At 51.4% G+C, this 15,319-nt stretch overlaps 2 protein-coding genes across 2 annotated transcripts in view; one reads left to right on the forward strand and one right to left on the reverse strand.

Moving 5' to 3' along the window:
* The window catches only part of SYN1 (synapsin I), a 47,298-nt gene that overhangs the window by 902 nt on the left and 31,077 nt on the right, over positions 1 to 15,319 (reverse strand). Inside the window, exons 6-9 of the mRNA XM_032258536.1 lie at positions 2,292 to 2,354; positions 1,044 to 1,186; positions 878 to 952; positions 565 to 780 (exon numbers count right to left, since the gene is read on the reverse strand). Of these exons, the coding sequence (XP_032114427.1) occupies positions 565 to 780; positions 878 to 952; positions 1,044 to 1,186; positions 2,292 to 2,354 (497 nt within the window). The remainder of the gene's footprint in view (positions 1 to 564; positions 781 to 877; positions 953 to 1,043; positions 1,187 to 2,291; positions 2,355 to 15,319) is intronic.
* TIMP1 (TIMP metallopeptidase inhibitor 1) lies at positions 6,965 to 11,696 on the forward strand. The gene is made up of 6 exons (XM_032258517.1): positions 6,965 to 7,184; positions 8,415 to 8,543; positions 9,855 to 9,934; positions 10,120 to 10,246; positions 10,456 to 10,580; positions 11,428 to 11,696. Exons 2-6 carry the CDS (start codon positions 8,423 to 8,425, stop codon positions 11,596 to 11,598), a joined length of 624 nt encoding a protein of 207 aa, XP_032114408.1. The 5' UTR covers positions 6,965 to 7,184; positions 8,415 to 8,422; the 3' UTR covers positions 11,599 to 11,696.

The following is a 15,319-nucleotide window of genomic DNA, read 5'->3' on the forward strand; positions in this document are numbered from 1 at the left end:
GGTGCCTGGGAGGCCCTGGAGGAGGAGACTTTCCCAGGGCCTATGAGAAGGAATTCGGACTGAGTGCAGTTTCTGTATGACCCATGAGCTAATGATGGGTTTTTAAATTTTGTAACAGTTGAAAACAAAAGATTTTATAACATATGAAAATGGCATGAAATTTACATTTCTCTGTCCATAAACAAAGTTTTATTGGAGCACAGCCACACTTAATTTTTGTGAACATATCATCTATGGCTGCTTTTGCAGTTGAGTAGTTACGGCAGAGGCTGTATGGCCCATATGTACCGTCTGCTCCTTTACAGAAAATGTGTGCCGATCCCCGCTTTAGGGTTTTCTAGATGCCTTGTCCTTTCCAAAATGCTTTGCTGTTCCCAGAATACTTTAAAGCCTACTAAGTGCCTTGCCATTTGCCAGGATGTCTCAATTTGCAGAGCACTTAACAGTCTAATAAGGGTTTTGCTATTCACCAAGGATGTGCAAGTTCAGTCTAGAGTCTACTAGGTGTTCTGCCATTGCAAGGGATGGCCCCTTTGAAAGTTCGCCCGGCACCTTACAGTGTACTAAGCGCATTGCTGTTGGCTGAGGACCTCTGTGCCACGGCGCCCTTCAGTCTGCACTGCTGCTGCCCAACACCTGTTCCTCTCTCTGCCCCACTGACCCCTGGGTGATCCCACCTCAATGATGTGATCCCTTCCGTCCTTGCCATGTAGGGCTTCCACTGCACAGATGTCCAGTCCCCCAAAAATCTCCGAGCACGTGTCCACCCACAGCTTGTATCTGTCAAGACAAGGGGCAGGAAGCCTGTCAGTCTCTCACCTGAGCTGCCGAACTCCCGCCCACCCTTCCCCTCACACCCTGAGATCCGGTTGCGCACCTGTCAGACATGGCAATCTGCTCCAGCATTGCAGAGCCAGTGTTGGTCTTCCAGTTCCCTGACACTGACGTCCTCCTGGGGGACAAGGGGACAGAGGCTCAGGGGCACCTGGGCTGCATGGGGCAAGGCAGGGGACCCCTCCCAGATCCTCGGTCTCTCCACTCACATGTAGGCCTTGTAGTTCTGCCCAATCTTCTGGACACGCACATCGTATTTGGCATCGATGAAGGGCTCAGCAGTGGCATATGTCTTGGTCAGTGCCACGACACTTGCGATGTCCTGGAAGTCATGCTGGTTGTCAACCTTGACCTGTGGGTGTGAGGGCAAGGAGTGGGGCCTGGTCAGGATGGGGCAGCTATGGGGAGTGGGGGTTCCTGGGGGAGCATGTACACATAACACACAGGTGAAGTGAGTACGCAAAAATTAGGTGGACATGCCAAGGCGCTCAAGCAGGCACAGTTGTGGGTCTCCTGTTTTGTACATGTACACACAGACACAAGGCTGGGTGTGTAGAACACTGAGCATATCAACAAGTATTGAATTGTCCACTTTAAATGGGTGAGTTTAGGGTATGTAAATTGTTTCTCACTAAAGCTGTGAAAAACCTGTGTATATACAATATATGAATATAGGCATCCAGACGCAAAATCAGTTATACACACAACACGCAGAGATACAGAAACTCGGACACAAGTTACAAGTCTGCTTTCTACGTACACACAGACAAAATCAGATGGATATAAAGCATACAGGACCTCAAGCCTTTGGAACATGAACGATCACACCACATCGTGTGTGTTTGGCACGGGCATGCATGTACACACAGACACAATGCTGGAGACAGAAGCAAAATAACAAGACACGCAAAATTGGCTGAATGTGGGAGGAAAAATGGGTTGATGACATCAGCTGAATGTGAGAAAATAAAAATCTGTTTGGTACAAAAGTAATTATAGTTTTTACCATAAGAACTGGCAAAAACCAGTCGGGCGCGGTGGCTCATGCCTGTAACCCCAGCACTTTGGGAGGCTGAGGTGGGTGGATCACAAGGTCAGGAGTTTGAGACCAGCCTGGCCAATATGGTGAAAGCCTGTCTCTACTAAAAATACAAAAATTAGCCGGGCGTGGTACTGGGTGCCTGTAATCCCAGCTACTCGGGAGGCTGAGGCAGAAGAATCACTTAAACCTGGGAGGCAGAGGTTGCGGTGAGCCAAGATTGCAGCACTGCACTCCAGCCTGAGCGACAGAGCAAGACTCAGTCTCAAAAAAAAAAAAAAAAAAAAAGTACTGGTAAAAACCACAATTACTTTTGCGCCAACTTGATAGACAGTGACACCCCAGGACACATGATCACACAGAATGACTGGTGTGCACTGCATACATCTACCTATGCACAGCCCAGCCAGAGACTCACCTTGCCCATCCCAGAGTGGGCATGCCCCATCTTCACAACCACAGGGTATGTCGTGCTGCTGAGCTGGTGGGGAAAGGCAGAGGAGGCACGGTCAGGGCAGAAAGGGCGACCTCCGGGGGTGGGGTGGTACTGAGGGGACCCTAGCCAGTGGGAACCGCATTATGAGCCACTTCCCAGGACACATGGGTCAGAGACAGGCAGGCAGCAGCTGGGGGTCACACAGTGCCTCCGCCTCCAAGCCCAGAATTGAACCCAGAGCCCTGTCTGTCTGTCCCTTCCTCCACCCCACCACCAAGTTCCAGACTTCCCACCCCTGCTTTCCCGAGCAGAGGCAGGAGATAAGCGTGGGGTACTTTTCCAGTAAAAAGAAAGTTTGTTTTTACAGTGGATGGATGATAGTGAGGTGAGTGTGTACCAGTGCATGTGTGTGTGTGGGTGTGGTGGTGAACATGTAGCTACTGGATCCCTTAGCCAAACCTTGTACGTAAGCCTCACCCGCACACATAAACTCAGACATATATCACCAGACCCAGAGATGCCAGTGCACATTGAGACTGACGGCCACAACAGGCTCAAAGTAGCAGGCTCCCGGCAGCACAGACACTCACACAGTCATTCAGTCATCTAGGTGCCCAGAGCATGGGTCAGCAGCCAGCACTCCTGGGCAGTACACATTTGACACCCTTAGGCACATGATCAATAGTTTTGGGCACACACCCACCCAGGCTCCCTTTCCTCACCCAAACCCACATAACCATCAATGGAACACACACAACACAAAAGATTACACGTGCAATCAAGAGACACACAAACTCCAGAGGTATGCTCCACAGAACCGGGCACATACTCAACACACAAGCACACACACAGCACCCCTAGGCAAATGCCCAACAAACAAGGTCCTACACAACACACACAGGGATATGCACTTCTGGGCATTCACATCACCAGTGAGACCCGTAACAGACCCACGCCACAATCCTCGGCACAGAAAAAGTATATCTAGACACACACACATAGCATGCCTTGCCACATATACAATACAGAGAGGCTACACACAATCAGAGACACCCACTACTCAGTTTGCAGAAATCATTCCCGGGCACCCCCACCCGAACACACACACACTCACACACTCACACATTCAGGCGAGAGGGATACCTCAAGTCTCCCCCAATCCCAGGTGGTGTAGAGGAAACCAGGTTCTCCGGTCCCAGATGGAGTAGAGGAAACAGGTTGAAAGGCCCTAGGCTGCCCCTCCCCCCCACCCCCACAGCACAGCTGCACAGCGCCCCTCTGGTGGCCCTCCCTCTTGCTGACAAGGTAGAAAGATGGCATTCCCGGAGGGGCTGCTGGGGCGGTGGTGGTTCCCAGTTCCCGACAGGCACAGGAAGCCCGCAGACTCAGGGTGACCGATTGACCTTCAGGCCTCCCTCTGCACCCCTCCTTCCTCATTTCCCAAATGACTGGCATCATGATGAGGTGGGCTGAGAGGCATGATGTTGGGGTGGGGGTTTGGGGCATCTCTGGGCAGCAGGCCAGGGAAATGATGCCAAGGCGGGTGCATACAGTACCACCCAGGCACAGCACACAGAAGTGCACAAGGCACTCACGGTTACATGTGCAACGCAGACCAGACCTGCTTTATCGAGGCAGGTAGACAACTCCCAGAAGCAACACACAAAACACACAGGCATACGCCTGACTCTCAGGAATGGAAACACAACACACCAGAGGGCTGTGTGTACACACCCATACCTCCCCCGACAATCCCGAGGTTTCCAGGTGCCTCTTTTCATTGTTTTCTCTGGACTTGAGCCTGAATGTAACACTCTGTGTATGTGTGTGTGCCCGTACGTGTGTGTGTGCAGGGCACTTTGAACTCTGAGAACTCCTGGAAAGCCCTAGGTCTGAAGCTTGGCCTTTCCTCTTCCTAAGGCCATGAAGGACCCCAGGCAGGTCACACCCCCTCTCTGAGCCTCAGTTTCCCCATCTGTACAGAGGGCACAATGAGGCCCAAGCACCTGGTATGACACCTCTCCATGAACACCCCTCCCACTCTCCATTTCAAAACTGCACAATAACCCAGATCCACAGGACTCCAAATGTAAACAGTCGGCAAAACTCTGTGCTGACTCACGTTTCAGAGTCAAAGAGCTGGCGTCAGAACCAGAGTCAGCGAGGAGCCAGGCAGGACTTTCCCTGCCCTCACTTCTCCCTCGGAGGCACCAGGTTACTCAGCCCCAGTCACATTCACTCTCACTGTCCCACTTTCACAATCACCTCCTACAGATTTTTTTTGGTTTACTTCCCTTCCTCCCTGTTTTTGTCCCCCGCACCCCCCACCAACAGAACCATTTCTTCATTCTCATTCCTGGGCAGGTCACTCAGTCCTTTTGTGTCTAAGTTGCCTCATCTGTATAATGAGAACATGAGCTATATCTAACAGGAATATTGTGAGAAATAAGTTAGTTATTTCAGGAAAAATGCTCAACATGCTATCGAGCATACAGTAAGCCTCCATCCTCAAGAAGTGTTGAGTACTGTTATTATTGGCTTAACATCTCTTCCTTCACTAACATTAATGAACAAAGAGGCAATCAGGATTGACTAAATGAGATAATGTCTGTAGAAAGACTTTACAACAGTGCTTTGGGTTGGAGTGCAGAGGCATGATCTTGGCTCACTATGACCTGTGTCTTCTGGGTTCAAGTGATTCTCCTGCCTCAGCCTCCTGAGTAGCTGGGATTACAGGTGCATGCTACCATTGCCAGCGAATTTTTGTATTTTTTAGTAGAGACGGGGTTTCACCATGTTGGCCAGGATAGTCTCGATCTCTTGAACTCGTGATCCACCTACCCTGGCCTCCCAAAGTGCTGTGATTACAGGCATGAGCCACCGCACCTGGCCTTTTTCAAATAGAGACAGGGTTTCACCGTGTTGCCCAGACTGGTCTTGAACTCCTGAGCTCAAGCAATCTGCCTGCCTCAACCTCCCAAAGTGCTGGGATTATAGGCGTGAGCCACCGTGGCTGGCCAAGTGCTTTCTTAATAGATTTAGAAGGCTGGGTGCAATGGCTCACACCTGTAATCCCAGCACTTTGGGAGGCCAAGGAGGGAGAATCACCTGAGGTCAGGAGTTTGAGACCAGCCTGACCAATATGGTAAAACCCTGTCTCTACTAAAAATACAAAAATTAGTCAGACATGGTGGCATGTGCCTGTAATGCCAACTACTTGGGAGGCTGAGACAGGAGAATGTCTTGAACTCCGGAGGCAGAGGTTGCAGTGAGCTGAGATTGCACCACTGCACTCCAGCCTGGGCAAAAGAGCGAGACTCCATCTCAAAAAAGAAAAAAGGAAAAAAAAGATTTAGGGGATACAGCTGCAGTTTTGTGACATGGATATATTGCATAGTGGTGGAGTCGGGGCTTTTAGTGTCACCATCACCCAAATAGTGTACATTGTACCCATTAGGTAATTTCTCATCCCTCACCCTCCTCCCACCCAGAACAGTGCTGGATACGCAGTAAGCACTCCGTGAGGGCTGCTGGTAGTTTTGGTTGTGTTCTTGTTATTGGGATAACATACCTGAGTTAATCAAATTTAATTAGCAAGGGAGTATGGTGAGTGAATGAGATAATTTATACAAACACTTCAGCACACAGTATACAGAAAGTGCTCAATAAGCGGCTGCCATCATCAATACCATTATTATTATGGATCTATCCTCCTCAAATTCAGGATGGTCATCAGAACCCCAGGGAAGATTCCTGCATTGTCAAAAGGCTGGTGGGCAAGGATTGCCCCACCCCATCCCCAACCTAGGGCATAGGTCCGTGGGGAAGGCGCAGGGCAGCATGGAGTGGGGATTGGTTTTCTACTGACTCGCTCACTTGCTTCTTCCACCATCATTCACAGCCACCCCCTTCCCAATGCTTATTCATTCACTCGCACCATTCCCTGCCTGCTAGGACGGTGCCACTCCTGAGTTACAATCCTGGCTCCAGGTAGCCTCAGTTAGAATCCCGGCCACACCCTGTGATCTTGGGAAAGGTCTTCAGTCCCTCTACGTCCCATATTTCCTCATCTGTAAAATGGGAATAGTGACTGGTACCCACCTCGGAGATTTGTTGTGATCTTTGAGTGAGATAAACTATACTGAGTGCCTAGTATACAGTCGGTGCTATATAAATGCCAGCTATTTGTCAGTATTTTTTGAGACCCTGGCTTTCGCTCCAGGCCACCTGAGTTCCAGTCTCAGTTCTGCTATGTATTGACTCTGTGATCCTGGATAAGTCACTTAACCGCTCCGTGCCTTAGTTTCCCCACTTTGTATTCCTCCCCATTCACCTGCTTTATCTCCCTCCACTGCTGCTACTTAATTTGTTCCCTCTCTGCCACCCCTCACCAGCATGTCAGACATACCAAACAAGGGATTTTTGTGTGCTTGGCACACAGTAGATGCACAATAAATGTTGAAGGGCTGAACTAATTTGGGTTTGAGCCACAGAGAGCTTGGGGGATGTGGGTGATTGGATAGATTCTGGAGACTCTAGAGGACTGGGCTGGGGTGAATGCTGCCTCTAAGCTCTCCGCTGAGGCGGCTTGGAAGGAATAGTGACTGACGTGGAGGTGGGGGAGGGGGCTGGCCCGGGCAAGGCCTGGGGGGAGGGAAAGGAGGACGGTGGGAGAGGAGGAGGGTGTATCTCCTTTCTTCGGCCCGCCCCTTGGCTTCTGCACTGGGTGGGTGGATGAGTAATGCATCCAGGAAGCCTGGAGGCCTGTGGTTTCCGCACCCGCTGCCACCCCCGCCCCTAGCGTGGACATTTATCCTCTAGCGCTCAGGCCCTGCCGCCATCGCCGCAGATCCAGCGCCCAGAGAGACACCAGAGGTAAGCAGGGCCCCGGGGTGGCCCAGCAGGGACTGGGGCTGGGTTGCAGCTTGGGTGCTGGCCACCAGGCCTGTGCACTTTAGTGCCAAATGCCTGTCTGCTCAGCTTGGCCTGCCGGTACCAGGACCCTGGGCTAGTCAAGGGGGAAGAGGGTCGGAGGCTGAAGCCGCTTTCCCAACCCCGAGGCTCCGAACTCCCTAGAACACCTGACATCCATCCCCAACTCCCACAAACCGTGACCCCCCCAATATCACAAATGCTTTCCAAATCCCCCCCGCAAACTCCTTCATCACGCTACTTCCTTCATCGCCCCTAAATCCCCATCGCAAATCCCTGCAGCTCCCTAAACTCCCCCAGCTCCCAAACTCCCAATCTTTTTTTTTTTTTTTTTTTTTTTAACACGGAGTCTCGCTCTGTCACTCAGGCTGGAGTGCAGCGGCACAATCTCGGCTCACTGCAACCTCCTCCACCTCCGGGGTTCAAGCGATTCTCCTGCCTCAGTCTCCTGAGTAGCTGGGACTACAGGCGCCTGCCACCATGCCCGGCTAATTTTTTGTATTTTTAGTAGAGACCGGGTTTCACCGTGTTAGCCAGGATGGTCTCGATCTCCTAACCTCATGATTTGCCCACCTCAGCCTCCCAAATTGCTGGGATCACCGGCGTGAACCACCGTGCCCAGCCCCAAACTTCTTTTGCCCTCAAATTCCTCAAGTATCCCCATTGCTTTAAGCCTCCAAATTCCCCCAACTCCTTCAACCTCCAAACTCCCCTAGCTCCCTAAACCCCTAACCTCCTCCAAATTCTTAACCTCCCTAAATCCCCCAGCCCCCATCTCTTAATATACACAACCCCTAAGCTCTCCACCTCCTCCAAACTCCTTCAGCCCCCCAATCCCAAATTCCTCACTCCCAAACCCCTCAACCTCCAGACTTCCCCAATCCCCTCATTCCTCAAACTTCCTGAGCCCCCTCCTCCCCCAAGTGCCACAACTCCACAATCCCACAACTCACTCAGTCCCTCAATAATTTAAACTCTCCCAACTCTCTAAATCCTAAATTCCTCTGGGCTCCCCAATCCCCTTAAATTCCCCAAATTCCCCAACCCTTCAAGACCAAATCCAGTCCCCTAATCCCCTCCATAGGCTGCCCCAGAGCAGGATGGGGTGGATGACCTGCCCAGGTCCGCAGATCAGCTGGCCTGGGGCCCACCTGACATCCCCCTTTCCCACAGAACCTACCATGGCCCCCTTTGCGCCCCTGGCTTCCGGCATCCTGTTGTTGCTGTGGCTGATAGCCCCCAGCAAGGCCTGCACCTGTGTCCAACCCCACCCACAGACAGCCTTCTGCAATTCTGACCTCGGTGAGTTCTCACCCCACTCAGCCCACACACTCTACCTTGGTTTCCCCTCTCAGTCCAGTGGGGCTCACAATGGCACTTACCTCTGGATCGATTCCACTCGCCCCTGCACTTCCTCTGCTTTGGCCGCACTGGCATCCTCACACTTCCTTGTGTACTCCGGGCCCAAGCCTACCACAGGACCTTCTTGCTGGCTGCTCCCTCTGCCTGGTACACTTTCCCCCCAGGTATCCACATGGGTGGCTGCCTCAAACGTCACCTTCTCAGGATAGCCTTCCCTGGCCATCCTGTTTAAAATTTTAACCCCTGCCCCTTAGTACTCCTGATCTCCTGTTAAAGAGAAAAATATTCAGTGATACTTGTTATAGTACACTGTAATGAAGACCATATTCAGGACCATGGTGATGGATATAGGAGCCACTGCCATGGGATCTTGCAGTTGGCAGGAAGAGATTGGGCTCAACACTGAATATAGCATGGGCCAGTGGGAATGTACAGCCAAGGACCAGTGTGAGGGTCTGTGGGTGGAAATCACTAAGAGGAAACATCAGGGGTAATGGATTCTGGCAAAACCAACGTAACAGGATTCTTGCTGAAGGCAGGCCAGGAGAATCACACATCACCTGGGGGATGGTGGAAGATGAAGAACCTGATCAGGTAGCAAGGATGATCAGACGTTGAGGATGATCAGATAGAAGGATGACCAGAGACTGAGGATGATCAGATACTGAGGAGGATCAGAAATCGAGGACAGGGGTTCTTGCTAAACTAACTTAGCAGGGCTGTTTGCTAAAATTGGATTTTACAAGGAAGTGCACAGATGGGCCTAGGAGAAGGTTCAGGAGCCTGAGTAAAGTTTGGTCAAGCAAAGAATCTTTGTCATCCCCTTACCCAGGTCTGTAATTCCCCATTATACTTACTATCTTCTAACATTCCCATATACTTCTTTTGTTTGTTCTTAGCCTGTCTCCTCCTGGCTAGAATGTGAACTCCACAAAGGAAGGGATCTCTGTGTTTTGTTCACTGCTGTGTCCCTAACACCCAGAACAATGTCTGGGACACAGTGGGCACTCCGAAATATTTGTGGAGTAAATGAACAAATGAATATATGAAAATGGCTTAAGCAGTGCCTGGCAAAGAGAGACATTCAACATACAGACGAAACAATGAACAAATGTGTAAATCACTTAATGTGCTGTCTGGCATCCAATAACCCCTATTTATGTATGCACTTTGCTGGTATTATGAGATGATGATCTTATTTTTATTGGCTCATGCAGTCCATTTGACTCATATTTCCCTCCTCTCCTGCAGTCATCAAGGCCAAGTTCGTGGGGGCACCAGAAGTCAACCAGACCACCTTATACAAGCGTTATGAGATCAAGATGACCAAGGTACTCCCCCTGCCCCTTTCCCAGCATTTTCTAACATCTTCCTCCTGGTCAAAACAGAAGCTTCTGGCCACTGGTTGGTGCGAAAAAGTTGGCTGTGATCTCGGGATGCTATATGACTTCAGGGAAGAACCTGGAATGGGAGGATTATGTCAGTAAACGAGACACTTCCCCTCATCCATCAACAGATGTATAAAGGGTTCCAGGCCTTAGGGGATACCGCTGACATCCGGTTCGTCTACACCCCCGCCATGGAGAGTGTCTGCGGATACTTCCACAGGTCCCACAACCGCAGCGAGGAGTTTCTCATCGCTGGTGAGGCAGCGTTCCCGCGCCCTGTGCCACGCCAACCAGTCCCTGGGGGCGCGGCCTAGCAACCGCGAGGGGGCGAGGCTCTGATGGGAATGGCCCCACTGGAAATGGGGACCACCCCAATTTCAGCCTATCAGAAAGCCGGGCCTTTGCCCGCCCGGCGGCTCACCCAATCACAAGCTGCTTGTCGGTTTCCCCCTTTTTCCTCCTAGGAAAACTGCAGGACGGACTCTTGCACATCACCACCTGCAGTTTCGTGGCTCCCTGGAACAGTCTGAGCTTAGCTCAGCGCCGGGGCTTCACCAAGACCTACACTGTTGGCTGTGAGGAATGCACAGTGAGTGCCTGGACCCTGACCTCCAACGGGAGATCCTTCCTGGGGCCCTTCTCTAAACCGTGGGCTTGTTTCTTGCTCCCTCTGACTATTCCGTGTCCCTGTGGCAGCTCCCCAACCCTAGGGGCTGTCCCTGATCTCTCTTGCTATTTCCCTAAGCCCAAGACTGCTCCCTTACAAATTCTGGCTGCTCCTTTGCCCTGTGTCCAATACCGTGTGATCACCTGTCCCTGGTCCCTGTAACTCTCCCTTGTGACTATTCTGTAATCCCACTGTCTGTTCCTGAGCCCCTGGGATTGTTTCTTGGTTCCCCAGAATGTTCTCCAAGAACCCAAAGTGCTGTTCCCTAATCCCACTGACCCTTCCTTAGCACATCTGCACCTCTGCAGCTCTGACTGTTCCAGACACCAGAGGGTGTTACACTGACCTCGTGGCTAGTCCAAGCCTGTTCTCTGAAGGCCCCATGATGTCCTCTGAGCCCAATGACTATCTTGGAGTCCCACTGGTTATTCCTGTGCTTAAACTCCTCAGCCGCCAACCGGGTGGGGCTCCTTACTACTGCCAGTTTTCCCCTGTCCTTTGGGACAATTCCCCAGGCGACCTGCCTGACTGACCCCCAGGGTCTATTCCCCAGCCACCATTTCAGGACACTGATTTACTGGCTTACCGTTACCTTGCAGAACCCAGCGACAGTTCCCCCAGTGGGAGGGGCTATCCTGGGGTATGTACTCTGGTGGGGTGAGCAAGTCTCCCCAGGATCTCAGGGTTGAAAGCCGAGGAGAGGAAGTTCTGCTCCACGGGGGAGACAGGGAGGAAAAGCCCTCAGAGATGACTCCCTTTTCCCTTCCAGGTGTTTCCCTGTTTATCCATCCCCTGCAAACTGCAGAGTGGTACTCATTGCTTGTGGACGGACCAGCTCCTCCAAGGCTCTGAAAGGGGCTTCCAGTCCCGTCACCTTGCCTGCCTGCCTCGGGAGCCAGGGATGTGCACCTGGCAGTCCCTGCGGTCCCAAATAGCCTGAATCCTGCCTGGAGTGGAAGCTGAAGCCTGTGCAGTGTCCACCCCATTCCCACTCCCATCTTTCTTCCAGACAATGAAATAAAGAGTTACCACCCAGCAGACACTGTTTCTGTGTAGTGCCTGGGAACAAACCCATGTTGCTGATGACCTGGTGTGAGCACCCTGGACCAGTGGGGATGAGGGAGGCCGAATGTCGGGTTTTCATATTTTACTTAAATTCTGAGGTCCTGGTAGTAATTCTCAACATTGGCATTAGCACTGAAGATTGGCAACAGCAGTAATGGCCACAGGCCCTGCATTATCAACTGTAACTTTTGACTAATCTCTCCAGTCAATACTTTAAAATATTTTCCTACACTGATTTCTAATTGCTATTTGCCCAGGGCTTTCTAGTTATAAACGATCCCACAGCTGACAAATCACTGCCTTATTGGAAATTCCCCATTCACACATCTTGCCAGACAAAGTCATTGACAAATGCCCTACCAATTGGCAAGTGGCTTTCATTGCCTCAAGCACAGTCCTGATATTGTCCAGTGAGGATGCCCCATCCAAACGTGTGTTACTGTCCCTGCCCTCAGGTTTTGTACCATGAGTCTGACAAGTGAAAGGGGACCCCGGGCACCCAGAGTCCCACAGTAACCAGCTGGGGACTTGGGAAGGAGTGGCCCTGGCTTCCCAGCCACAGCTGCAGGGCATTCCTTGGAAGGGGCTGTTTGGGGCAGAGGAGAGGTAGGATGGATAGAAGGTGTGAGCTCAAAATCCCCAAGCTCTGCCCTCCTCTTGCCTCCCCTACTTCTCCCCTCGCTCCTCTGACCAACTTGGAAGGAAATACTGACAGCAATGAAATGCAGGTAGGGTTCAAAATCAAGACCGGCCGGATATGCTAGCCCATACCCTCCACACACCTCCCTCAACCCAGCTGTCCCCTCGCCCAAACTAAGGTCTCTAGACTCAGCCCTCACTTTCTGGATCATCCCTCCTCTAGAAAATCTGAATGACAGACTCTCCAAATACTCCCCTCTGAGGCCTTTCTGCCCCCACAGCTGGGTCCAGTCCGTGGCTCCTGCTCCTCACACTCCAAAGGTCTTGACTCAAGTGAGGCCCCTGGAAACTAGAAATTCAGACTGCTGCAAACATTCAGTGGAGCACCTGTGTCCTGCTGACCTGAACCTGCTTGAAAAGGGCCCCAATATATCTCCTTTGGTAAAGAAAAGGACCCCCACATTCCTTCTCATCAGAGTATCCACTGCTCTTACCAATAAGAACCCAGGTAAGAGCAGTGGGTACTCTGATGAGAGGGAATTTGGGGGTACTCCAGGGCATCTAGGTCACCAACCACAGTCCCCTGAATCCTCTGTGGTCCTGTCCCAGAGCCTTTTACACTCCTGGGAGATTACCCCATGGCCCAAATTATGTCCCAATGGGAATGGGCAGATTTTGAACACACAGTACTTGGCCACTTGAGCAGGGAATGTGCACGCAGCTACAACGCCTACATCAACATCTACACGTTGGTTATGCCCGTGGAGGGTCTGAATCTTGTCTGCTGAAGGGGACCAACCGCAGCGTTTGCTGATGGGCACAACTGTAAGGGAAGGGCCCAGGCCCTGGTTTGGCCCTGGTGACCTTATCAATGTTTCCTCAGCTGCCTGCAAGAGCTTGATGGCTCCTGGCAATTCACCAAAACTTAGCATCCACTATCTGCACTCTTAAGGTGCTCCCTAGCCTCAGAGCCCATTTTCTAAGTCCTCAGCTCTTCCAACCCCCGGGGGGACAGTGAAGTAGCAGGGGAAGGATGGAACCCAGTGTACAGGTCAGCCCTTTGCCAAGTGCAAGCACGGACAGGGAGGACCGGTGCCTCAGGGGACACAGAGTCCAGAACAGCAGATGAGGCTACCTCCCACTGAGACCTGGCAAGAGCTCCTGGCAGGATCCATAGCCCTGGGCTCATCACATCCCCCACTGCTCTTGTAGAACATCCATTAAAATGAGTCAAATGAGCACCCTCCATCCCCAGCATTCAGGGTGTCTGTGGGTGAATCTCTGTTTGGGAGAGACTCTATGACAGCTGAGAGGAAGCTTGTAGGGGCCACAGTCAAGTGCAGTATGCAGCATGGGACCCAGCTCAGTGGGAAGCCTGGGGGCCAGTTCTTCTCTCACCTGAGCCTCAGTCCTTCTTCCTAAAACATGGGTGTCACAGTGCCGGCCCAGTATCCTTCAGTGGTCTGTGCTGGGGTTGGAGGATGTTTATGGGGTGTCTTTGCCCCTTGGATATTTTTGAGGGAGTCAAAACACAGGAAATGGGCCAGGTGCAGTGGCTCACGTCTGTAATCCCAGCACTTTGGGAGGCTGAGGCAGGCGGATCACTTGAGGTCAGGAGGTCGAGACCAGCCTGACCAACATGGTGAAACCCCCGTCTCTACTAAAAATACAAAAATTAGCCAGGCATGATGGCACATGCCTGTGGTTCCAGTTACTTGGGAGGCTGAGGCACAAGAATCGCTTAAACTGGGGAGGTGGAAGTTGCAGAGATCATGCCACTGCACTTCAGACTGGAGTATAGAGCAAGACTCTGTCTCAGAAAAAAAAAAAAAAAAAAAAAAAAGGCAGGAGCTCTGGAACCAGATTGTCTGCCTTCCAATCCTGCCCCTGCCATGTCTTAGCTCTGTGTCCTTGAAGAAATCATATTACCTTTCTGAGCCTCAGTTCCTGCATCTGTAAAATAGGGATAAAAAGAAGGCCTAATTCACAGGGACAATGTCCATATTAAATGAGGTTGTATATGTGAAGTACTTGGAACAGTGCTACGCATACAGCACTTATAAGCATTAGTTTAAGAGTAGTTATCATAACTATAATTGAACGTATAACTTTAGTAGTGATTTATAATATTGCAGTTTGATATTAGGCATGATAATATGCAATACTGGAAATAATGTGTATGATTAGCAGCAATAATTTAATGTCCATCTCTCCCCCACACCAGTCTCCTCACCAGAATACAAGCCCCTGACCCTGCTCTGCCTGAAGGAATGGGGTAGGTCTCTGAGACCCAAAAGCTACTGATGTGATACTAAGATCCCATCTCTTCACCCCATAAATGCTCCTCAGTCCCAGTGTCCCTCTCTCTTCCTCCCCCACAGATAATCCAGGTTCCTAGTGGAGTCCTGAACCTGTAACTCATAGAAGCACCTGAAAAAAAAAGAGCAATGTGGTTAGATCCATCTACACGCCCACACGCAACTGTGGCAACACCATGAGGAAAGGTTCCCCTTTAGGGATTCCAGATGGCAGGTCAGCCAACCTGTCCCCACCATGTGTGGACTCCTCACCCTCAGGTCTTCCTCTGCACCACCCTAGAACAAAAAGTCCCCATCCCTGGAGCATTCTCCTCACGAAGAACCCCCGCCCCACAATACTATGTTCCCAACTTCAGCCTGCCACAGCAAATTCTGTCCCCAGTCCAGAGTGCTCTGAGTCTTTGAGACCTGCGGATCATAGTATGTCCTAGCCAAGGGACATATGGTCATGCTACACTGGTCCTCGGGGCATGGCCACTGTCCCTCCAGGCCCTTTGAGGGACAGAAGTCTGTGCTCTGCGAGATGGAGGGGTGCATTATTGGAAGGGGCTCAGGGAGGAACCCAGAAAGGGCTTCTTGACTTTCTATAGGAAAGGATGCGACAGGGCCTTGAGTGGGTCCCTCAGGGACCCACAGGCG

This window comes from Sapajus apella, unplaced genomic scaffold (genome assembly GCF_009761245.1).
Source record: "Sapajus apella isolate SASKATOON/1434 unplaced genomic scaffold, GSC_monkey_1.0 scaffold103, whole genome shotgun sequence".
Lineage (NCBI taxonomy): Eukaryota > Metazoa > Chordata > Mammalia > Primates > Cebidae > Sapajus > Sapajus apella.